The 26097-nt window shown below is 42.1% G+C and overlaps 1 protein-coding gene across 1 annotated transcript in view; it reads left to right on the plus strand.

The window, feature by feature from the left end:
• bcar3 (BCAR3 adaptor protein, NSP family member) overlaps positions 1–25774 on the plus strand; it is a 64324-nt gene extending 38550 nt beyond the window's left edge. Inside the window, 18 exon segments of the mRNA XM_030050338.1 lie at positions 8572–8700; positions 9916–10041; positions 11264–11380; positions 11961–12196; positions 12959–13059; positions 15319–15450; positions 16675–16710; positions 16713–16898; positions 17784–18430; positions 19735–19850; positions 20697–20835; positions 20837–20859; positions 21269–21390; positions 21532–21535; positions 22129–22198; positions 22200–22332; positions 22470–22573; positions 22575–25774. Coding sequence (XP_029906198.1) covers positions 8572–8700; positions 9916–10041; positions 11264–11380; positions 11961–12196; positions 12959–13059; positions 15319–15450; positions 16675–16710; positions 16713–16898; positions 17784–18430; positions 19735–19850; positions 20697–20835; positions 20837–20859; positions 21269–21390; positions 21532–21535; positions 22129–22198; positions 22200–22332; positions 22470–22573; positions 22575–22739 — 2586 coding nt within the window. The 3' untranslated portion in view covers positions 22740–25774.
• Positions 25775–26097: the final 323 nt, after the last annotated feature.

The following is a 26097-nucleotide window of genomic DNA, read 5'->3' on the forward strand; positions in this document are numbered from 1 at the left end:
TCTGCTGCATGCTGCCATCGTGTAATTGCAGCTTTCGCTCAGTGTTAGCTCAGCGACGTTGGAAGGTTTTCAGCTTCACAGGCCCGTCCGAAAACCTGTGTGGAGGCCTGTGGATGAGGACAGAGGACAGTGGAGAGACGAGAGGAGGCAGCAAAGCCACGACACACCAGCAGGACGGAGGCTGCTTCAGTGTAAATGGACATACTTGGCCTCTCCAATGATGACATCATACTGCAGGGTTTTTTTAAAGGCCGGCCTGTAAAAAACACACTCCTATTTTTATTTTTATCACTCCCCTCCTTCCTCCAGTCATTCCCTCGTATCTCCTATCCCTCTGCCTTCACTCCTCTTTTCCTCCTGCTCTCTCTCCTGCTCTTCTACTCCTCTTTTCCCTCTCTCTAATGTCCATCATCTGTTCATTTCCCTGCTACCTCCCTCTCTCTACCTCCTCATAGACACACACACACACACACACACACACTCCTCCAGTCATCAGTCCCGTTGGCAGTATAATTGCAGCGCTAATGTGAGCTTGATATAATATACAATAAATACACAATACAAAGACAGAGCGAGAGGCTGCACATGTAAGTTGCAGTGCAATAAATATGATCAAAAATGCGACTGCAATGCGGAGCTCACTTCCAAAACACCACATGTCCATTTTGAAGAGAGTGAAAAAAAATCCACATCATTAAATCATCATGTAAAATGTGTAAAATACAGAGGATTGAGGTGCAGAGTCAATTGCAGTGTCATTATTTGTGCTATTTTGCAGTTAGAAATACTTTTTTCCCCAAATTGTTGGTAACATTTTGCAGCAAAACTCTTGATAACTTTGTGGTTTAGTATAGTACCTATGTTTTGCAAGTAGGTATTGATGACATAGAAACTAAAATCATAATGAAACACTGCGCCAGTGTAGTTGTATTGTAATAAAACCTATTCTGTACACATGATATGACATAAATAATGCGTCTGAACTTTAAAAAATGCAATGATCTCATGGCACTGAAGTTACTATGTTTGTTTGTGTGTTTGAGATAGAGGATATGTTGTGTGTATGTGTGTATGTGTGTAATATCACACTCCTAAAGGCTGTTTATTGGATGTCTGGGTGGGACTGGCTCTGTGCCCACAGCATCTGTCATAGAGGCCCATCATGGATGTAGTGTATGGATGGATGAATGCTAAAGTAAAATTCGATTTAATGCTCTATCCCACAACAAGCCTGTATGTGGTTCGTATGTGTGTGTGTGCGTGTGTGTGTGTGTGTGTGTGTGTGTGTAGTATCCGCCTGTCTTTCCATCCCATAGCACAATCCAGTTAATGGCCTCTTGACAGTTTACTACAACAATAACGGACAGAGGAAGCCAAGTTCCTGCTAACCACTGACTCTCTGCGTCAGCGTGCATCAGTTCAGTCCAGTCTCTGTCCCACTGCGACATGTTGGCAATTCCACTGTTTTCAACTTGATTTGATACCCCAGCACACACACATAAATCCATAAACACCGTCAAGTAACTGGAAATTTTGTGTTTCAAGTATTTAAGCAACATTACAGTCATTTTTTACAGTCATCACTGTGTGTCACCGCATAGTTTGCAGCCAGCGTGTTGTTATTTCCTGGTTTTAGCTCTGTATCAACCCGATTGGCCCAAATGAGCTCCTCTTCCTCTGTCTTCCACCTCCCCCGCCTGCAGCTTCACCTTCATTCAAAGCGTCTCTGAATTTTGCGCGAATGCCCGTCGCTGCAATCAGCACTGCAGGGACAGAGAGAGTTAATTCAAAGCAGCTTACCTTGTGGCTGAAATTCTGCAGCTACATCACATTTTCAAAGATCAGAGACAAAATAAGAGATAAAACAATCCAGTTAATCCAACAAGAGCCTTGTGAGAGCGAAATGTACTGCTCATTTCCATTCTGAAAAACACATTTTTTTTTTCACCTTAACTTTGGCAGACATTGCCGTGTACCTGCAAGAAGGACTGGCGTTTGTGTACAAATGGAGTTTGAGCTCTGGATGCCCTCTAGTGGTCATAAACTGCTTAATGCAGCTTAAAATGTATATGCCAGATTGGGATAAAGACACTGAATTAAAGCTTCTCCTCAGTGTTTGTGGTTTTTACATCAAAGCAGCTTGAGAAAACTGATTTTGAGCTGTTTCCATGATGAAGAAATAAATTTTGCATCCTGCATTTTCTTTAATGGCATCGATCTCCGATGTTCTGAAAATCAAGAGGTGCACGACCACAAGATGCATGAATTAGCTTTTACAAGAGCAACATCAACCTGTAGCCTTCAAGTATAATCAGAAAAAGCATGCTTTACATTTGTAACATACTGGCACTAATTAATATAATATAAGTGTGAAAAACATTGTATCATCAGCAAAGAGTGATGTAATGACATTTTTTTGAAGGAGGACAAGGAAAACATCATGTCAAACAAAACAAGGAAGACACAAACTCCATTTCTTTTCCCCTTTCAAATCCCAAACTCTTCCCTCCTCCTCTGTCTGCCCTCTCTTTCTTCATCACCATCTTCTTCCTCCTCCTCCTCTTCCTCCACACCGTCCTCCTTCCTCCCTCCATCCCTCCCTCCAAAAATAAAACAACTTTCCTGCACGTAGCTTACTGCTACTTTTATTTGGTATGTTACTCCCTTCCTCACCACAGCAGAGCATCATCTGCAGACTGCGGTGTGTGTGTGTGTGTGTGTGTGTGTGTGTGTGTGTGTGCATTCTGGACATTCCTGCCAGTTAGCTGGTAGCTGTGGAGGCAGTGGTCAGCTGCTAGTTTAAAATGAGAAAACTGGAGCATGTGGTCATTGACTGGTGCCGCCCAAATGTATGTGTGTGTGTGTGTGTGTGTGTGTGTGTGTGTGTGTGTGTGTATCTGTGTTTGTATATATTAATACATGCTTACTTTTTGTGTGTGTGCACAGCATGCAGTCTATTCTGTATCGGGTTAGGGTTAGGGTTAGGGTTAGGGTCATATTAGCATTACTAGCTGTTAATATTTAGTATTTTGCAGTGATATTTCTTCATCTGTGTGTTTCTCTCAGCCCAGAATCGACTGTCCTGTTCACTCTCACTGTGTTTCTAACCCCAAGCTGGCCCGCAGCAAAGTTGGCAATCCATGATATTAACCCAGAGTTGGATGGCTGCAGGGTTATAGCCGTAACCCTTTCTGTCTTTGGATGGGAGAGAGCGCTCACTCACCAGCACACACACTCAGTGATGTGGTGGTAAATAGAAATGTGGGTAAACTATGACCAATATGAACTAAAATCAATTATGTTTTTATGTCGCCCCAAAATGGTTTGTAAACCAAGTTAAAGCTGCAGGTTTGACCATTCACCACACCAGAGTGAACATCAGTTTTCCAAAGGTTTATACATTCAACACACACACACACACATCACCACGTCTTATTTCAGCAAATTTTCAACAAACTGGTTTGCTCTCGCAGTGACATTTGGTGGCAGATGGCAGAGGAAGGACTGCCAAGCCAGTCTGGGCTACTGAAATATGTAGGAAATGTTGCTGGGTAAACAAGGGTCTGTGTCCATGATTCTTCCATAGTCAAACTGTGAAAAACACAATAATCAGCAGGAGGCGACGTACCAGAGAGAGGGACTACCTGACAACCTGACAAGACTTCACTTTGCTCTCTGTTGCATTTGAATTTAGATTGTTTTGGTGACATGCATGCTGTTTAAGTGCCTGTTTGAAGTCTTTGGGGATTTTAAACGCCCAGAAATCATGCAACTTGATGCCAAGAAACTTTCCTCTGAGTGTGTGGAGGTGGTGAAGAGAATAAGCCATCAGGCAGGTCCAGTTATGTAAGTTTTGGTTTGTCTGCCTTGTGGTGGACAGGCGGCCTGTTCCCTGCCTTCTGCCCATGTGCATGCTGGGATAGGCTCCCGTGTCCTTGTGACTCTGACCAGGATAAGCGAGTACAGAAAACGGATGGATAGACTTTTTAAGTTTTGATTTCTCATTTCTTGTGCACCAAGAAGTGACTGAACTCCGCATCAGATTGTGCAAATCTTTGGCATCACTGTTTGTTTGTTTTTTTTTTTTTGTTTTTTTTACATATGAATGTTTCTTTTTGAATCTTTAGGTCATGGTGTAAGGAAGTCAGTTAAACTTGGGCTGATTGTTAGAGATTATCATGATCTTTTTGTTCCTATTTATGTTTGTTTGCAGTGGTGATCCTGGCATCGTTGCAGATAATAAAATCTTCTCTGACAATAAAAAGATGCAATTATATGGAATATGAATTACAAGTTAATAACAGCAGAAATCTAGATAAGCCTAATTGCCATTAAAAATAAATGAAAGTAAATAAAAGCACCGCTCCAGACTTTTATCTTTCTTTCTTTCTGTTTTTCATTTGGTTTCAGGCCTATGATACCCTGCATGCTCCTTTGCCTTCACATCCGTATGAAAAAACACGGGATAGATTACTGATATGTTACACATTACTGAGATGGCAAATTTGCAGGGGACTAAAATCACGGAGATGCTCTGGTAATTATTACATTATAATTATTACATCAGGGCTTTATTGGAAAGAGAAGGAGAGGTTACCTGTTGATCACCACCAATATTGGCGTGTTCATGTATATACTGAGATATTTGTGCTCGTCTGCTTTGGATATTCGTGTGTAGGTGCTCAGAGTCTGCGTGCATGTTGGGTTTTTCTCTCTGTGCAAAAGCAGATGATTAGAAGATTAGTAGCTTCATTTGATCGTGTCGCTGTATGTGAAGAGACATGGATCTAACCAGAGACGCTGTCACTGATAAGATGAGGGTTTGTTCAGTTATCGCATGGGTGCTGCAAAACAAATAAAAAACAACAACAACAACAAAAAAAATGACAACCTCTTCCTATCTATGGCTTTGGATTATATTGTACATCAAATCAATATTCCGTACAGTGAAATCAATACAATACCCACTGTCAAAAGATAGTTCAATAGCACTGCCCTCAGTGCTTCCTACCCGTGATGCACACACACACATACAGCCACGCACACACACACAGACAGCATACACTACAATAGCACAAGTCACGCTTCATCGGTTAGTGCCTCTGGTCTTAAACTAGAAACAAATTGATGAAATGGAAGCGGGGGATGAGCGGCACAAAGCCGGGCTTGTTCTGTTCTGTTTTATTGTTTTCTGCTCAGATGCTGTAATAGGATATGATGATTTCCTGTCATGAAGGGAGACATGGAGACTGAGGGCACAGAGGTCTATTCTAATGACTTTATAGAGGGTGAGAGAGAGAGAGAGAGAGAGAGAGAGGGGAAAGAAGTAGAAGAGAGAGAGAGAGGAAGCAGCTGAGATGAAAGGACACTGGAGGTTTCACTTTCATGAGGATGCTTATAGACATATTTCCAATTTCATGTACTTGGCTCAATAATTCCTGTAGAGAAGAGAGAGAGAGAGAGAGAGAGAGAGAGAGAGAGAGAGAGAGAGAGAGAGAGAGAGAGAGAGACAGAGAGAGAGAGAGAGAGAGAGTCTGAATCGCCTTTTCTCTCCGCAGAACTTGCATCAAATTCCTCTTCATGCGTCTCCTCCACGCTCACAAGCTCCTCCGTGTTTTCTCCGGTGGTTTTCAGGGCCTCTTCGCACTGAGTTGCACTTGTTTTTAGCAGCACTAAGTGCATGCGGGCCAACTCCACTAAATTCAGGGAAATCCATGGGGAAAAAATGACAACTTCCATCCAACCTCAGCTCAGTGTTGTCCACCTCTCCAAACCCTCCTCTCTCCCGTCGAGCGTCACCGCAGCGCTGTGAAACCATGTGGTGACACTGCCGGCCTGTGCTGCAGTCTTATGTGCATGGTTACTTTTTGGGGCAAAAAAGAAAGAAAGAAAGAAAGAAAGAAAGAAATGAAGAATGAAAAGACAGAAATATGCACCACGACCACTGCTTGATTGGCTGAGGGGCATCTCTTAAAGCGGCACATCTGGACACCCTAAGCATAATCCAGGCCCACCTTTTATTCTGCTGTTCCTTATTATGCAACTCATGAAAACATATTGAACCTAACCAGCCTGCATTTGCTGCTACATGCAGTCCTGTGTAAAAAAAAAATCTCAATTTGCAACATTAATATACTGTGTTAGTTGTGCCATTTTGTGTAGATTTGCGCCATATTGTATTCATTCTGGCAAATCCCAACATATTTTCAATCATGGAGCTCAAGCTAATTCTGGTTCTTATTTTCAGAGCATATTTCCCCATAAATTAATTAACTCTCCCTATTCTTTAAATTCTTGGCAAGTGGCCGTGGCATGTGTGATAATGCAGCTCGAGGTGTGCTCATGTAGAGGATTAATGAACGAGATGAATGCTTTTTTACTCCCCAGGGACACAAACTCACGCCACTATTGACTGTATTACTTTTGCATTACATCCCAAAAACAGATGGTGGCATCGTCCATCACCTTCACTTTAATTTAGTCTCGTAATTTATTTCCTTTCCCCTTTAACATTGCTGTCATCTTTATCCTCGACAAAATGGAAGCAGGGCTCTTCCATGCTTAAAAGCCGCTTTTCTGCCCTTTTCGCATCAAGGCTTCCTAAGCATGAGAGATCAGCAACAAGCTAGGAGGAAAATAAATCAGGTGAGAGGGGTGGAATCTGCCCTGCAAAGCCTACAGTAATTAAAATCATCAGTATCTGCAACTTCATCTCTGAAAAGACTTAGCTGTGGACTCTCATAACCTTGTTGAAGGAAAAAAAAAAAAAAACGTCAATAAAAGCTTCATGCACATGTTGCCTGCGTCATGGAGGCTCGCTGCCCGTCTTTTAAGTGTGTATGCGTGTGTGTGTGTGTCAGGTAAGGGTGTGTATAGAGGCAGGTCAGGGCAGCTGGGTGGGGTTATGGCGATGACGTCGCGCTGGGTTGAAAGCCAAAGGAGGAAAAACACTGAGGAGAGAGAGAGTGTGAGAAAGACAGTTTGCATGTGTGTTTGTGTGTGTGTTTGAAAGTGAGCTGGGGAACAGTAGAGAGGAAAAATGGTGTAAAAGTGTGTGTGTGTGTGTGTGTGTGTGTGTGTCTTTGATTAGGGAGGTAGAGACAGGGGAGCAATGCAGAGACCCAGCAGTTGTCATGTAAGTGTGTGTTTGGTGTGTGTGTGTGTTGTGGTGCAGGTGGCTGGTGTCAGGTTTTTCTGTCCTTCACACTTCACACTTGTATTTTTCTACCCTTGCTCTTGGGATTAAATGGACTAATCTTATTTATTATTTGTCGAGTGGCTGGATTAAATTGAGCTGTTGAAGCTCTGTGCATGGCTTTATATAAAGATGACTCTTTCCAGCTGTGTATATATTCTTTTTTATTATTCTTGTTATTAATTTTTCCTTTGTTTTTCATCTTCATCTGTCTTATATCTTCTTATGAGCTGTAGTTTCTTATATGTTGTCTTAGTTTTGTTTAATCTCCATTGAACAAGTCATTTAGTTGCATATTCAGTGTTCAAATCTTGATTTTCTCAAGTCAAGTGAAAATATCTGTCGGTAGGATGAGATAATGCAATTTCTTTCAAATGCATTCTCACTTATTTTAGGGATTATTTTCTGGGAGCAGGTATAAATATGTTGAAACCGGGCAGGATAAGGCAGTGCACGAGGATCAAGAAAATGCCACTTGATTCCAGAAAAATCTGGATCTGGAAGTTGATTAGTGTTGGAAAAACAAGTGGGACGGAGTGTAAAACTCATTTCTATTCATGCACTGTGCATTGAGATGCACTCGTATGTATGAAGTATGGCATGCAAATAAATTTTGAATGACTGATTTATGTTTTCCCTCTCTGCGGCCACCGTGGCTCCCTGTTTAATTTATAACTTGTCCTGTTTTGGGTGACCGTCAATCGAGTTTCATTCAGGAGTTAATTTTATTGAGTTCATAAAATTGATTATGTCGGTAAATATCATTGTATTCATGGTGTGTATTCTGAGTTTGAGTGGATGGTGACTCAGCACGGCCAAGCCAATCATACTCAGTACCACTACACTATAAGGAAACCATACATACATACGTGAATGAATCTCAATATTGCTCTTCTGTCTCACTTGCCTTTTTGTTGTACTTGCAGTTGACTTCTTTCCTGTCTAGAATTAAAAAAAAAAAAAGCCTTTATCACTTTTGCAATGCTCTTCTTTCAATGACAAATATGTTTTTATACATAAACAGTATGCAATCCACAATTATTGTGGGGTTACAGAAATGTTTATTGCCTATACTGTGTCTGTGTGATGACTTTGACCCTTGACCTCCACTATTAGCTGCTGTTAATGTTGGTGATTTAAGAAATTTGGCTTTTTTTTTGTTGCAGTGATTGGAAATGTCTTAGGAGGGACCAACAGTGGAAGCAAAAACTCCTAAAATGTGCAATAACTGCTCAAATTTGTGATCTGTGTGCAAAATAGATATGTTAACGTTACCTGTTACCCACGGTGCTGTCGTTTTGTGTCTGTGTTTTTCCACAAAGCAGAGCCTGCTAATGAGGTGTGTGTGTGTGTGTGTGTTTCTTTTGTTTCGCCAGTTCTCCAGAGAGCAGTTCATCATGGACTGTCCCTCCGAGAAACTTCGCCGAGAGCTGGAGGAAGAGCTGAAGATGAACTGTGAGGAGCCGAGGAGCCATGCATGGTACCACGGAGCTATACCCCGACAGGTAACACACACACACACACACACACACACACACACACACACACACACACACACACACACACATGCACACACACAGGTCCATCTGAGTCATGAGTCCCTCCCATTTCAGTAACAGCCTGTGCAGAAACTTGTTGAACCAGATCACCTATTATTAGACTGGCATAGGCCACACACACACACACACACACACACACACATACACACACACTCTTACAGGGAGATTATAGCTTAAACAGTGGCCTCAGCACTGGAGCTGGTGTTATAACATTTGGTCAATGTAATGTGAAAAGCTCTTATGCTGACTGGTGAGAGAAAGAGGGAGTGTGTGTGAGTGTGTGTGTGTGTTCGAGAAAGAGAGAGAAAGAGTGTGTGTGTGCTCCACGTGAAAGGCCAGTCTTTATCAAGCTCTGTGAGATGTAATCGGTTTTAATAAGCCCCTTCCTCTGGCTAAACTAAACTGCCATTATACACTGCACAAACACTGGCTTAATTAAAGTCTGCAACTGTGTGTGTGTGTGTGTGTGTGTGTGTGTGTGTGTGTGTGTGTGAGAGAGAGAGAGAGGGAGAGAGAGAGAGAGGAAGAAGAGGGAAACAGACAGAACTTAGACAAGTGTTTCCCATATAAAACACTTCCAGAGCTTAAATATGAAAAGCAGCAGCAGTTTTTGTGATGAACGGCTTCTTTCAGAGGGTCAAACTGTTGATGCATTCACCTGTAAGAAGCATTTCAGTGTTGCTCCCTGTGCAACACTGTGCAACAGGGTGCAAGATTTAATGTTTTGCATGTACAATGTGAAGCGCAGTGCTTAAATGTACGTAGTTACTTTCCATCTCTCACATAGCAGCTCCAAAAGATTTCATGTTTGCTGTGAAAGTAAAACGGACTTTTAGTTTGTGTTGTAGCCACTTATGAACGAGTCAAATATTGTAAGAATCAGGTGAATGTACCTTTAACATTTATTTGGCTGAATAATTGCCGGTTTGGGGCTTTAGAGAGCTGCGTGCCTTACGTAACCAGAACTCATAAAGAGGGTATCAGTGGTGTAACAATGTACCGTTATTAGATTTAATTAAATGTTAGTACTCTAAATACCGTGTGTGTGTGTGTGTGTGTGTGTGTGTGTGTGTGTGTGTGTGCTCACGTGTCGGGGCATGTGTATCTATGTGTGTGTGTGTGTGTGTATGGGCCTATATGTAACCCTCTGTGTTGCTCCAGGTTGCAGAGAACTTGGTGCAGCGGGACGGAGATTTCCTGGTCCGTGATTCGCTGTCCAGTCCAGGAAGTTATGTCCTGACCTGCCAATGGCGTAACGCTGCCCAGCACTTTAAAATCAACAAGAAGGTAAGAGCATAAATGGACTCAGAAGACTGTACAGTGCCGTGCCACGTGTAGCGTTTCAAATCATCGCTGCATTATTTCTAAATAAGCTGGGATGTCTTTGTGTCACGACTGTAAAACAGGAGTGAGTTTTCCCAGGAACTCTCAAACCTATAAATGACCATATAATACCACTATACTACACTACTATACATGTAGTAACCTTTTAATTCACTGTTATATAGTAACCTTTTAATTCAAGGTTACTATATGTATAGTAACCTTTTAATTCACCGTTTAAATATCTGTTTTGGCATTTATTCCAATTAGCGCATATCAAATCAGATAATGTGTGATATGCATGTGTAAACAGAATAATTCAAAGAACTTGTAATTGGCTTTTTTTTCTTGTCTTTGTGTGTGTAATCAACTTGTGAATTTTTATAGTGATATCTGAAAGTAAAATTTTGAACCCCTTTCACCTGTGTGTTAAAAACAGTGTTTTTTGGTATTTTACAGTGGTGGAAAAAAGTTTTCGGACACCCCATGTATTTGTGAAATATTGCATTAACAAATCACTCTTCGGTCTTCAAGTGCAATTTCTTTTAGTACAGTCACAGTCAAAACACTAAACAAATCCTAAAAAAGCCATTAAAAACTTCAAATTGATTGGTTCCATAAAAATACATAAGAAATTTCGAGTATTGGGTCATTTTGGTACCAGTGATGAAGGTCGTTGTTTTTATTAAAAGACACAATTTTCGTTGCCAAGCTTCATGTCTATATAAAGCCTGTTCTTCAGACACAAAAATGGCCAAAACAAGGAACCTAATGCAGGAAACACGCCTGAAGATAAAGATTCAACTGTCAAGAATTTAGTTTGTTAGTTTTTCTTGTAAACAATAAACAAAAAAATATCATTGGTATTTGTTTGTATCTGTCTAATGCAGCCACACCTTTTGAAACACAAAAAAGATTTTTCCACAAATATTTCATGATAATATTTGAGATTGTGTAAAATTTTAAGGGTGTCGACCACTTTTTTCCACCACTGTATGGTCATATATAGGTGATTTTCAAAACTTTCCACCAATGGGATTCCCTGGGACTTTTTCCCCTCACTCAGGACAAACTGAGGATACAAAATCAGTTGAGTTTGCTTCTCTTGCAATTTGTCCTAGGTTGACCCCAGTTTTGGCCTAAAATGACTGGACTACTAACAACGTGCCTGACTTCTCCTCTTTAGGTGATAACGCTGAACGAAGCCTACTCCAGAGTCGAGTATCGGCTTGAGAGGGAGGGCTTCGACAGCGTCCCCGCCCTCGTCAGATACTACGTCGGCAACAGGAAGTCCGTCTCCCAGGTGGATTTGCATGTTGAAGCGCACGGGTCTTGGGCAAATAGTCTGGGAAGATACTTTCAGAAGGAACTTTACTCCAAGACAGCGATCAGCCAGCGTTGTAGGATGGACCTTAAAGTTCTCAGATCACTACACTGGCTACCGGTTTCTTACCGTTTCTCACCCAGTGTTGCAAGAACTGATGTGCCATCGAGTGAAATCACATCGAGACACAGTCCAAAGGCCCACATGGCTTCTCTGTCTAGACTGTCAGAATATCAGGCCTTGGTTAAACTTAAACTCCACATTACTGGAACATTTGTCATATTTTTAGGTTTAGTTATGCAAAGGATTTATATACTTAAGCCATTTTACATTTTTCCATTCACTCATTCGCCTAATGCTCTTATTCAGAGCAGCTGCCAGCAAGACCTATTAGTGTAATAAGCTGACCGTCATAAATCAGTCAGTAACAAAGATGTGACAAAAATACAATGCATCGTTATTAGAAAAAGAAAGAGAAACTTCTGATCGATATTTGATGGACAAAATTGATGTTTGAAGTACAAAACGTTTGATTTAATCTGTTTCTTTGATCTTTTAGGTGGTGGGAGCCATTATCTTCCAGCCAATCAACAGAGGGCTGCCGCTGCGGTGCCTGGAGGAGAAGTACGGCCTGGCCAGTAACCACCGGGAGGCGGGGCTTACACTGCCTGAGAGGCGGAGCCAAAAACGCCTCAGCCTCAACATCACCAACGGACACACACACGACAACACACAGGCGGCGCACGACAACACACACGCTCAGGACAATGGCATGGGCCGAGGGAGCCAGCTCAGGTTGGTTCGCGCGCACACACACACACACACACACACACAGTACAGCATATAAGTTTAGTATTGAGGGTCACCAGCTGAATACTAATGTACTAAAATAAAAATAACACTATCTTTGTCTCTTTCTTACACACACACACACACACACACACACACATTTGACCCTTGAAATCCCCCTCACTATATTTACACTTTTATCATATCATCCCATTTACATTCATCATCCATGCGACAGGCTGTATACACTCCATGCTCCATATGAACCATAAGTCCTGTATAAATAAAGACATGCTGTGTGACTTTGCCGTCGGACGGAATAGAAGTGTGTAATTATCACGCTGCATAGCTCTACATGGAGCGTAATATATGGAGTCCATATCTGTCTCGGCCATGTGGGAGCAAGGGAACGATAAATACATGGTCTAGAGTTTAAAACAGAGAGAGAGAAAGAGAGAGAGAGGGAAGGGAAGGAGAGAGAGAACAGAAAGTAAAATAAAAAAAAAAAAAAGCAGAGGGAGAGCATGAAGTGAAAACCAGCAGCCTAAATACACACACCGCAGTCCACCACACATCAATGGGTTCAGTGTGTAATATTGTTCTGCTTGTCTCCAAAGGGACGAGCATTTTCTTTCTTTCTTTCTTTCTTTCTTTCTTTCTTTCTTTCTTTAAACCTTTGAAGCATATTCAGTGCATTCAGTGTTTGATTTTGTCCTTTCTTCTTGTCTGAATGAGACTCTAACGATGAGACTCTCCCCTCCCGCTCAGGTTAAAGGACAGGTGCGGCAGCCAACCAGCGAGCCTCAACCAGGTGCAGGAGCGGCGACGCCCACTCAAAGCGCACCAATCAGAAAGCTTCCTACCTCTTGGTGAGTAAAAGCCAATCTCTGATTTACTCTCTTGCACGTACTGTATTGAAAATGTCCGCTGCGCTCTATCCGCTCCACGAGATGTTTCATCTAATTGAACATGAAAGCAGATTATTGAAATTTACTCTTCTGGATCAGAGCTCTGAAAATGCTCCTGAGCTTAATTGTTTTCCAGGCTTGAGTCAGTGGACATGAGAAACATACTAATGGGAAAATGATGATGAGCAAAAGCGGCCCAGAATTATGTGTGATGTGACATGGAAAACTAAATATCAGAAAGAAGCAGCAGCAAAATGAGGAGATTTGTGCAGTTTTTAATGCATGTACTCAGATATGTAGGATACAGCGACGTGTTTTAACAGTAGCAATTTTAATAAAGTCACTTAACATGAGTATTAGCGGCTAGACAAAGCGAACATCTCACTGTCAGGGAATATCTTACATGCAGCATTAACATATATATAAATCTTATGTGTTAATGCTGGCAAGTAATGAGAGCTGGACCCAGTTGTTTGAAAATGCAACATTAACAAGAAACTTAAGCTGACACTATGGATCAGTATTACGTAATGTGTGTTTCCTTTTTTTGTGCTAAGATAGGTGTTATTTCAGGAGGGTGGGCTCACAAACTCATCCCTGAACTCTGAGATGAACAAACCCGACATGGCGTACCCTCAAGTTTGGGTCTCAGAGCAGCAGGTCACAGTGAGTTCAGTCGACTGAGTTGATTGAAGTCACTCAGTAACTAAATGAAGATAATTATCCTGAGTTTCTGCCTTTGACTCCACCGTCTCCACTCTCCTTTTTCTTCATAGAGAAAAACAGACAGAGCGGAGAAAACAGCGGAGAGTGGAGGAGGAACAATAACAAAATAATACATGAAATTAATCAAACTAAAGTATAAAAATTGTATCTAAACCAGAATTTATAGTCTCACAAATTTCAACTTAGAGTCTGGTGACACTGCCAAAAATAATGTGGGTTGAATGTGGACAGATTTCCAAAAAAATGATCTCTCAGGTAAAATACTGCAGGGTCAACTGGCTTTCTAACTAAAAAATAAAAAGAGGTTTCAAGTAAACCTGTGTATGTTACCATGGTAACTGACTAATCGCACTTCCTGGAACTGGGAATCCCAGGTTTCCCAAACTCAGGTTAGTCAGTAAACCCTGGTGTTCGGTGTGTTCCCACCTGCTTTTCCGTCTTCAAGGCGCAGTTTCTCACCCTGAGCGTTTAAATCAAACACACATGGCCAACGTGGGAACAAAGTGAGCAGTCACAAAGCACAGAGGGAGCGCTCCAGAGGCAAATGGAAACACTTCCCCTTCCCATTTCAAAACTGCTTTGTTGCTACTTTTGTATTGGAAATGCAAAACAGCGAGAGTCAGGGAAAATGGAACGAGATGCAATGACAAAACTATAATGAAAAAATAAAAACGCGCGACGTGACAGAGTTGCGTGGAGCAGCATATTTATGAAATGCATTTGATGTTAGTGGTGAACACGGTTCAGCAACTCTTCCTTCACCACCGCGGCACAGCAGGTGATGGCTTTTTTGCGCTCAAGAATCGCATTTTATCCACGTTGCGCTTTAATGTTCAGTTGCAGATATGGAAGAGGTCAGGCTTACATTTGTGCATTTTCTATGGTTTGAACCCAACCCAGCCACAACATACACACACACACACACACACACACACACACACACAGACACAGAGACATAAAGAGACACATTTAAATAAGTACATGCACAGAAGATGCATAACAGGCATGTTCAGGCCAAGCGTGAACACAGACAGACGTGATCTCAGTTTATATGATCGCATCCCAAATTTTGAACTGAAATAACAACTGTGACCAGAGCCATGAACACAATGTAAATCACCAATCCCTGTGTTTTTTTTTTTTGTTTTTTTTTATGCAGCGTTAATGCACTTGAGGCTGGATTTTTCCTTTAAAGCAACAATCCACTGAACTGATAAAACCACAAGGGCTCCACCGCTCCACTTTGTAGATATGTGGAATATTTTACACAGTTTGTTTGAGGTCTGTGTGTCGCAAAGGGATTAACTGCCTCCCTCCATCTGGCTTTGTACATCTTTTCATCTTTTCCTCTCGTTTCTTTTCTTCCTCCTCGCTGCCTCTCATACACACCGCTCATCATCTTCTGCCTTTTATCCTTCATTTCAACTTTTCACACCCCTTCATTCCCATCTCTAATTTATTTTTTGTACCTGACTCCTCTTCTCTCCTGTGCAGGATCCAGGCCTCAGCCCCAGCCTCCTGACCCCCTCCTCCCCATCCCCAGTCCCAAGTCTCCAGTCTTTCGGACGGGCAGCGAGCCGGCACTGAGCCCCTCTGTCCCGCGGAGATCCCTGGAGCCTCTGGCAGGTTAGCGACATGGTTCATGATAAAACTTTTTTCTCTTTGCTTATAAAATGTACAGCTACAGTCCTCAGTTCTGACTCCCATTCAGTGAACACACAGCTTTGACCACATAAGGGTTACTGCAAATAACCAGCAAGTGCTTCATAGCTACAGTTCAAGAGTTTTAGACTGACACTGAAATGCATTTTTTGCACGTAGGCAGTGGCCTGAAATTCGAATTGACTTTCCCATAAATCTTGTAAGTGCACACGGCATGCTCATGATTATTAATCAAGCCTGTCTGATGCTTCATGCCAAAGCACACCAAAGGGGAAAAAGAGGCAAAAGATCTAACTTTGTTGAGTGCAGCTCAGCAAGGTCACAGGTACAAGCTACAGAAATATGTGCAGCTTTAATTATTATTATTTAATTATTATATGTTAAAAAAAAAATACGAAAGCTTTGTTGTTTTGCTTCTATTTTTTGCTCGTGAATAAGAATACCTCTTTTCTGAAGCAAGGCCTTATGTGGTTCATTGCTTAAGTTGCTTCTGCTGTGCATCAACAACATGGTGAGCGCCATCACCTTCGTCAGCATCCCGATCCACAAAAATAGAGTCATGATCACTTGGAACCAAATCACAGATTTTTGGCAGGCGAAGGACTCTGGAAATTTCCTGGAGGCAAGCAGATTTCTGAGCTACTGACCACTTCAGGCCAGTGAGGAAAATAAAGTTTAGTTTGGCCACACAAACCTTCAAGTGAATGGTTTTAATTTCTATAATGCTTTTCTAGTCTATCCAAGGAGAGTTGAATCGAGGGCAGCCGGACTTGTTTGTAGATTCTTGCAGACGTTTTACTTTTAATCTGAGAAGCTTCTTCAGCTTCAGCTTCACCTCCTTGGATGAAAAGTGAAACATCTTTAGGAATCTACAAATAAGTCGAGTTACCTTTGATTCAACTCTCCTTGGACTGCCATGACCTGGATGACCGAGAACCTTCACAGAGTTACCGACAACTCAAATCTGATGCCGGGCTGCTCATCAGGAGCAGTTAGAGGTTCAGTGTCTTGCTCAGTGACATTTGATTAATTGATTAAAAAAAGATCATCAATTGTAACACATAGCACATCTGCTTTTTTTATTGTTCCCTACAGTTGCATACATGCATCGTTGTTGGTTTATTTTCTCACTGATATAATATCATGCATATTTTATACATTATTAAAATCCTGTTTATTTGCATACAGGTCAGGCTATCCGGGGCTCTGACAGTCAGCTGTGCCCAAACCTCCACCCAAACCCAGCAAGGTGCCCTCGGTCCGGATGCCTCGCTCCCCCTGCCTCCAGCCCCTGGCCCCCACCTCCTGCTCCTCCAGCGCTGCAGACTCCTCCTCCTCCACCCCCAGCTTCACTGCTCCTTCCCTGGACTCCTCATGTACAGACACTTCAGGTCCGGTGTGGAGGAGTGGAGGTATCGTATCTCCTTTCCTTTTCTTTTTTCATTTTATGAAACTAAAAAGAGTGCACATAACATAACAGAGTTTGCTTAAGTTATAAAAACAACAACAACAACAACAACAAAAAAAACACAATAAAAATTTATACTGTTACAAACTATAAATCCACTGTTATGTAAAGGGATAAATGGGCATTTTCAATTTTCATCTCCTACTTTCCTTTAAGTGGCATATTAATCACTTAAAAGACTTCATTATCACTGGGTTGGATTTGCAGCAGAAAAGGGAAATTGTTTTATAGCACAAAACAGGACAGGGGCTGCTGATCTTCTAGCACAAACAGAGCTGATTCTTTTTGTTTGCAGCGTCCTAAGAGATGTAAAATCTGTTTACCTCTTTATCGTCTGTCCTCCTTTTGACTACAAGAAGCAACATCCTTTTTACAACAAGAACCGATAGGGTTTATGGGAAATGTGGGCTTGAATTTGTGGTGCACAAGCAAAACCGGTACAACCTGTGTGACATGGAGGCTGACAGTCGTCTTAGTCATGGTCTGATTTGTTTGCATATTAATTATACTAAGGTGTCAGTCAATCTGATAAAGGTGTATTGAGGTTTTCAAATGGTGCATGTTGCATTTTCAGTGGGAAAAAGTTTCTAAAATTTCCCAGCAGCCTTCGCCCTTTAGCCTTACTTATATTCCTTATGCAAAACAATTTAATAAGGAACGCTACAAGGCATTTTCAACTCAACTGAAGCAGCAACACAGATTTCCTCCCATTTTGACAAGTGTAGCAATTTACTTAATCACAAAAAACATACTGACATTCAAAGCTTAAAACTGTGCAACCAAGACTAGTGTTTTATACATTTTTTAAAAATGGCTTATTGTTCCACAGTGTCCATGGCCCCCCCTGTCCCCCCGGTCAAACCCCTGAAGTTCCAGCAGCAGCTTCGCTCTCTGGACTCTCAAAGCCCGAGCGGCGGTGTGGTTTCTCCTGCTGAGGCGGCTCACTTACCTGAGACAGAGGCGATAACACAAACTGACTGCCAGCCGCCCGGCCCCGCAGAGCTCAGGTCCCACAGCCGCGGAGTGGGAGGGGCCAAACACCTCTGACCACACCCACATCCCCGTCACAGACCACACCCCCGAGCCCCTCCAACGCCTGGCAGCTACGTGGAGCGACTGAGGAGGGAGGGCGAAGGAGGGCGAGAGGAGGAGGAGGAGAAGGAGGCGGGAGGGAGGAGAGGGCTGGACAGGAGCTCCTACCATCACGCCATCGCAGCCTTGGAAAACACCAGCGAGGAGGAGGAGGATGGAGGGAGGGAAGAGGAGGAGGACAAGGGGAGGGAGAAAGAGGGGAGCAGCTATCAGCGGCCGACGGTGGAGACGGTGTCGGCGTTCCAGCCGGCCGAGTTCGGCTCACGCCTTCTGCCGTCGGAGAACAAGCCTCTGGAGATGGTGGTGCTGAAGAGAGCTAAAGAGCTGCTGCTCAGCCACAACCACCACAGCATAGCCAGACACCTGCTGATGGCTGACTGCCAGGTACACACACCCACACACACACACACACACACACACACACACACACACACACTGTTCAACCATACCCAACACAGGCCATTTTCAGTGTCAGACACTTTTAAAATATAAAATAAACTTCATCCCTAACTTGATGTGCATACACAAGCAGATATCATCCAACATGACACCAGATAATACAATATGATTCAAATATGATTTAAATAATACAATATGATACAATATGATTTATATAATACAGTATGATACAATATGATACAATATGATTCAAATAATATAATATGATATGATATGATTCAAATAATATAATATGATATGATATATTTTATACTATTAGACAGAACATGGCACAAGACAATACAATACAACATGATAGGAGACAATGTGACAATACAATACAATATGATATGATAACACAATGGGTTTCACAATTTCATACAATACAGTGTGATAGAAAAGTTACATAACACAAAAAATGACAGAATTACAATTATTTCTGAGCCACCAGTTCCAGCCACAGCACTGACTTGCCGCAAAATAAACAATTTAAAAATATTGCGGTGATATGAGCCAATAAACTGGTGAAATGTGAGTATCTTGTCCTCCTTAAGTTAAAAACATTGTCATTGCAAAGTGTGAAAAATGTAATTTCATTAGAGAGCTTGTGGAAGTGTGATGGGTTAGCCAGCAGAATGAAATGTAGTTCAAATGCCGATACATATTTCCACATTTTTCCTCCATTTTTTTCTAACTTTGAAGCTGAAATTCAAGGGGATGTTGAATTTTGATGTATCATCCCATCCCTAGAAAACAGCACCATGCAAAAATGCAAAAGCACTCACAATCCCTCTTAGAGGCATATGATAAATCGCAGATAAGTATAACTACATAAACACAGATTTTGCACAGTCATTCGTAGACGGTCACAAATCGCAGGCGAGAGCTGGCGCACACGCGTGTCTAATTTGGAGGCAAACATGTTTACGGGTGCTGTGATAAACAGATCCTTTGTCTGCGCGGCCGTCCGTATTCTGGAGAATTAGATTAAACCCGTCCTGCAGCCGGGGTCATAAAGCGAGTCTCATGATGCAGGAGGATCACTCTGCAACACAAACAAGCCCGACACACACACCTAAACACACACATAGACGCACACTGTTCTAATCATGCGGATTTGATTGTGTATTGCTCCAGAAAGATAGGAGCTAGGTAGAAAAAAAAAAAAAAAGGCAGACAGATAAAAAGGCCAAATGCGATTAACAACTGTTTCCACGCTGAACGATGGGTGTGTGTGTGTTTTATCCCAGGTTGCTAGGATACTGGGTGTGTCCACAGAGCTGAAAGGTCAAATGGGCGTGGCCTCAGGTTTGGAGCTGGTGACCTTGCCGCACGGTCAGCAGTTGAGGCTGGACCTGATGGAGAGGTACACACACACACACACACACACACACACACACATCCAAATATGCACATGCTCACACACAGATATACACTTAAGAAACATCAGTGCCAGCTTACCCATGTAGATCCCACATACACACCTGCACATACACACTCTCGTTCAAGCCCAAATGCCTGTGAACACACACACACACACACACACACACATACACACACACATCAGTTGGGTCTGGATCTCATGACTCAGCGAGAACTGAGTTTCCATGACTGCTGACTCAGCTTAGAGGACCAATCGGTGATGTTTAGACCGTAAACGACATCAAAGCGTTACCACACCGCAAATCCAAATCTGTGTGAAGCCTGACCTTTAATGTTGAGACGCAGGGGGCCCGCTCGGTGGCGGCGGGTGACATCACCACCTGCTGAAAAGACCGGGCACCTGACGTTTCACCTTTAGACGTCAGGCTCCACAGAGATTAGATTTCGTGGTTTAGTTACTCTTCAGTGTATTTAAATGTTTTATATAATGTACAGAATCACATGTGGCAGCATAGACTTCAGAAAACAGTGTTAAAACTGCAAAGGAAAATTTCTTATTGGACCTTTAAGCTAAAGCTGACTTAAATCTTGAATACTGATGTACTAAATATTTATTTCTATATATATAATAATGATATAAAGTGCATATTTGCTTTCATTGACACTGAACTTCATCTCCCTGCACATTTTTTCGCTGTTGAATGCTTTCTGCATATGGACAAGATATTAAGATCGACAAATCATGGTAACAAAGAGAAAGTGGAAGTTGCACTGCCACTGGTTGATTTCAATAATCCACCCCTCGCTCTCTCTCCTGTGTCTCCTGCAGGCACCACACCATGGCGATTGGCGTTGCCGTGGATATTCTGGGATGCACGGGCAGCGTGGAGGAGCGGGCGTCCACGTTGAACCGCATCATCCTCGTCGCGTTGGAGCTGAAGGACACCGTGGGCGACCTGTACGCTTTCCACCGCCCTGATGAAAGCTTTGGAGGCTGCCGCTAGGTAACACACACACACACACATACACACACACATGCAAACACACATACATGCACATGGATACATAAAAATATTAAGCAAAATAAAGGAAACTGATGCTCACTTGAGGTAGAAAAAAGTGAAGGTATGTGATGAATCTATCAGTGTTGCAAAGCCATTAGTTTGAGAGCTGGATCAAAATGTTACCACATGCATTTTGTTGTTTTTGCATTCAGATGGCAGTATGAAAAATTTCCATTACGAAGGAGGATAATATTTGCCCGATACTAATTAGTTTTTTCCCGGGTTTGTTTCTATTTATTTGCTTTGGAAATGTAATTTATCCTCCGCGGCATTTCAGAAGTCGCCTGAAAATCGTTTTGACATTTGTTAAACGGAGCCGCAGCTGACGTCTGCTGTGTGTCGTGCAGATCGGCCGCTTGGAGCAGACGTGGACGACCCTGAGGAGGAACTACACTCAGACCGCCATCACCTACGAGAAGACCCTCAAACCCTTCTACAAGAATCTCTACGAGGGCACAGGTGCTCCCTAAACACACACACAAACACAAAGAGTATAAGAGCACAGACAGGAAAAGATAAAAGCAGCTCAGTCAACCGTCGCTGTCTACATAACATTTACATTTTACATTTTAGTCATTTAGCTGATGCTCTTATCAACAGCGACGTACTGAAGATCAGGGCTTCATGTTGTGTATTTTCCTTCAAGTTGCAAACATCCTTCATGCGCATTTTGAAATAAAAACATGAAGATGTTGAAGCACCGCCATGCGATTTCTGTCTGGTCACTCATTTCATTTAAAAACATTAAAACTTTGTAGACGGGACATTGCACCATGTAATTAGAACAGACTCTGCCATCGACAGGCAGAGTGATGTTGTGAGTTTCACACAAAATGCCAATAATGTCAACCTGGTTTTTATCAGCTGAGAATTTAGGAGGTGGAATTTTGTTGAGGTTGCAGGGCATCAGAAATGTCATGGCATGTTTTTTTTTTTTTTTTTTTTTAAATTTCAGTCCAAACATAATCTTGGCAGCCCTTGCTCACACAGAAGAGGAACATGGTGTGAACATTGCATCCCTTTTTATTCAGCACATTCAAGTGATAGCTTCCTGGAATTCCTTAAATATGTGCATACCGTAATCATAATTGGCATAAATGTGCTGTTACCACCCTCACACTGTTACTTTAATTATACAACTTTTAGGTAAAATTGAAGAACTCAAATAATGTTTAATGTCCCTTCGTTCTCCTGCAGCCCCCTCCCCTCTTTGGTCTGCGTCCCGCTCCTCCTGCCCCTCCTCACCCTGATGGAGCGGCCCGCCAATCATGCCGGAGGGGGCGGAGCTCTGGGAAACCAGCGACCAGGGCTGTGACATCATGCTGCGCCACCTAGAGGCTGCCCGTGGCGTTGCACAGAACGCACACAGCTACACGGCTAATGCACAGAATGCATGGCAAGGTAACAAATCCATTTTGCAGAATGACACTGAAAATGATCAAACATAGCTGGAATGATAGTCTTACTGAGATGTGTGTGTTGTGTGTGTGGTGTGTGTGTGTGTGTGGTGTGTTGTGTGTGCGCGCGCAGGGTTCCAGGTGACGAGGACCTGTTGGAGGTGTGTAAGACGGACTTTCAGCTTCGGTTGCTGTGGGAAGTCGCGGAGCCTCGGTCAACCCAATCAGATCGCTACAACAAATTCACACCTCATCCTCACTGCGTTGTCACGGAAACTGGAGCCCCCTGCCCAAAACACACACCCTGATCTGACGTCTCCAAGCATTAATACACACACACATAAAGGGCACACTCACTTTTTTTTTTTTTCTTTTTTTTTACAAACGCAGACGTTTCGGGTGTGTTTGTGAATCCAGCCTGAGAGTTTGAACCCACTGAAACAGAACAAAAATAATATTAAGGGGAATTACGAGCAGATCAGATGCCAGGTATGACAAAGGGGAAGCTGAAAAAGTAACAAATTACCGTTTGGACACACTTAAAAAACCGAAAAAAAACTCTCTCCCCAGTGTATAACAGCGAACGCAGTGGCAATTGTGGTCTGAGGAAAAACTTATTTTCACTATTTGTGTAAAGGAGCAGTTATCATTTCAAAACCATAATAAGCATTCAAGCTCCTCCTGCTTCACTGTGTGGTAAACTATGAATAAACCAGCAGAAATTCACACAGTGCTCCGAATTTCTAGTTTAAAGGAACATTTCACCCAAAATACAAAAATATAATATATGTATATGTATTTTCCACTTAACTCTATCTATCCGTCTCCAGTTGCCACTCATTGGAGAACGATAGATACAATTTGTAGAAAATAGTTCCCCAACAAAGCTTTTTCTGCTCCCAATGGATGATACCAGCTGTCCATGTTCAGTATTTTTGGAAAAAAAAAAAAAAAACTGCTGCTGTTGAGTTTTTCACATGTAGAGTTTGATGGTTTGAAGCTGCACAAACAAATATTCATTCAGCACATTGTTTTTTGAAGAAGACAGCACCAGACTGGGGCACCTCGTTGAATTTCACAACAGAAACAAGGGGTGGTTGGAAAATATGCGGTGAACTGCTCCTTTAATAGCCCGGTTGGTCGCAGCAGGACAAACCAGCGGCAGGTGTTCTGATGTCATGAGCAGCTCCAGTTTGGTGCCACGGTTTGCTCTTTATTTTCAGATGATTTTCCTTCACATCATCACAGCTGCTCTCTCCTGCTCCAGGGCTGCTGCTAAGCATTTTGAATTTAATGTCAAAGCATCTTGCTCTGTTAGAGAAGATTTTGTATTTTTGTGACCAACATTTGTCAGCAGTCGGTGCCCATCAGTACAGCCAACGTGTCTCTACGAACGTCACCAAACACATAGAGACCCTTTTTTGTTGTGAACATGCTGTATGGTGTATTTTTTCCTGCTGGATCTCCACATGTTGCTAGAAGAAAGTGTGAAGTCGCTCGGTGAAGGTCTCCAGGCTGGAAAGACCCATGAGAGGGTTTTCCTGTGCTGTAACCAGGGCCGGTCCGCTGCCTAACAGCTTTGTCTGGCCGTCATAATAACAATAAACGAGAATAATTCCTTTATATGTGAGTCCCCGAGGCTGCGGCTCTGCTTTAATCCTCTGGGCCGGGACAGACAGAGAGAGAGACGGAGACCAGGAGAAGAAGAGCGGGGTACTGAGGGAGGTCGGATCGAAGGATGCTAAATTTACCCCGAGACAAAAACATCCTGATTCTTAAGGGATTAGGAGGGGGGTCACTGTGAGCATTTCCTGAAACAAGGGCTGCATTCTCACTGCACTTTGGAAAATAATAAATAAATAAATAAAAAACTAAGAACAAAACTATTTTCATGCAACAGATGAAGAGGAATTGGCTCTTAAAGGGTCAGCACGCTCAAACTGCTGATGTTACTTCAGCGATGAAATATGTTTTTTCACATCCCAAAATAAATGATGCAACAGTTTCAGAGATGACAGTGAAAAAGCAGCTTGACTTCCATGATACTAACAGTGGAGACGGTTTGAGCAGGGAACACAGGAGAGAGACTTTAAGGGATACCTTGAAATTTTGAATTAGTCTGTTATTATTTCCCTGTAAGAGGCACTTTTTTTTTTTTTTTTTTTTACATTGTTGTTACTCTGACATTTGAGTTTGATTGAAAAATGCTCCACTCAAATTGTTCGCATTCCTCTTTAAAACAAAAACTAACAAGTTGTGATGTGGGAGAACAAATGCAGAAACTTCTTTTGCTTGAAGGAATACTCCAAAACATTGAAGTACTCCTTTAATTTGAGAAGTACACAATGAACCAGCCAATAAAATGTCAGGGTATCCCTTTAAAAGACTTGAACAGGTCCTGAGCCCTGGTTAAATCAGGCTTGGCGACAGGATAGAGTGAATAGTACAGAATAGTAAAAAGAGGACGGAGAGGAAATCCTCCTACAGAGCCAGTGCTAGTGTAAATTGTCTAAAAGTAGAAATAATAGCTCCGTATTTAACAAGATGTATGATGGTGATGTATGATTCAGTGTTCTTGTCTTCCTGTGTGCGGCAGCCTGCGTGTTTCCTCGGGGCTGCTCAGCTGAATTTACCACAGGAACAAAAAATGTGGTTGAACCCTTCGTGACCGGATATGATTTTTTTTTTTTTAAATTAAACAAGGAGAAGATACTTGATCGATTAATATTATTAACAAGGGAAAAAAAAACCTCACCAGGGTCAAGTAGCTTAAAATAACGTAACGTGGCTTGGGAAGGTCAGTCATGTAAAAGCCTTACGTCGACGACTCTGCAGTGAGATCTGTTTTGTCCCATTCTAAATCAACGGACAAAGACGATTGTAAATCTTAGGCTGAATTCATGCAGGAAATACTTGCAAAATTTTCAGCAAATTTGATCCGATTATCGCCAACCACAAACACGAAAACCCGCATCTCTAGGAAGTCATGGAAGATCAGCTGTATGATCTGATTTTTTTTTTTTTTGTACCTGTGTTAATGTAGCAAAACTTATTTCAGCACTAACTTTTTTTTTTTTTGGTGGGGCAAGGAAGTGATTTTAACCCTCTGATTTCCCTGGCAGAGGCATTAAAATCAGCTTTATGTTGCTGTGTAAACGCAGCCCAGATGACTTGGATGGAAAATGAGGCGGCTTACGTCTGTTCATGTGTGAGAAACTAAAGGGTGTACATAGTTCAAGCAGGTAGCATTTTCATACCTAGACTGTAATATATTTTCTTTTTGGAGACTATTGACTGTAAAGAGACACTGATGAATTTTAATATGTTTATATATTATGAACTCCTGTGGTATGATTTAATAATACAGTGTATAGTCTGTGGAGACCAAGTGTTTGTGTGTTAATATTGGAGAAGAAATAAAGGCTTGTGTAGCAGACTTGGAAAAACTCAATTACAGCCGAATTTCTTGAGTTGGAATGATATTTTTCTGAATCAGAAACTCATCGCCAGCTTCATGTATCACAGAGGAGGCAATGTAACTCGTAGTGACACGGCAAACTAAGAATCTCCCTGCACTGATAACTTATTATTTCTGCATATGACAATAAATCCTTTGAACCCATGAATGTAAGGGCGCATTTTAGCTCAGAAAAGTCAGTGAGATATGAAAGAAGCAAATATGAATAAAGTCCCAAAACAGACAAGGATCCAAGGAAACTCCTAAGAATCGAGAGTAGTGTTCCTTTCTTGTGAACTATATGAATATATT

Source organism: Myripristis murdjan, chromosome 4 (assembly GCF_902150065.1).
Source record: "Myripristis murdjan chromosome 4, fMyrMur1.1, whole genome shotgun sequence".
Lineage (NCBI taxonomy): Eukaryota > Metazoa > Chordata > Actinopteri > Holocentriformes > Holocentridae > Myripristis > Myripristis murdjan.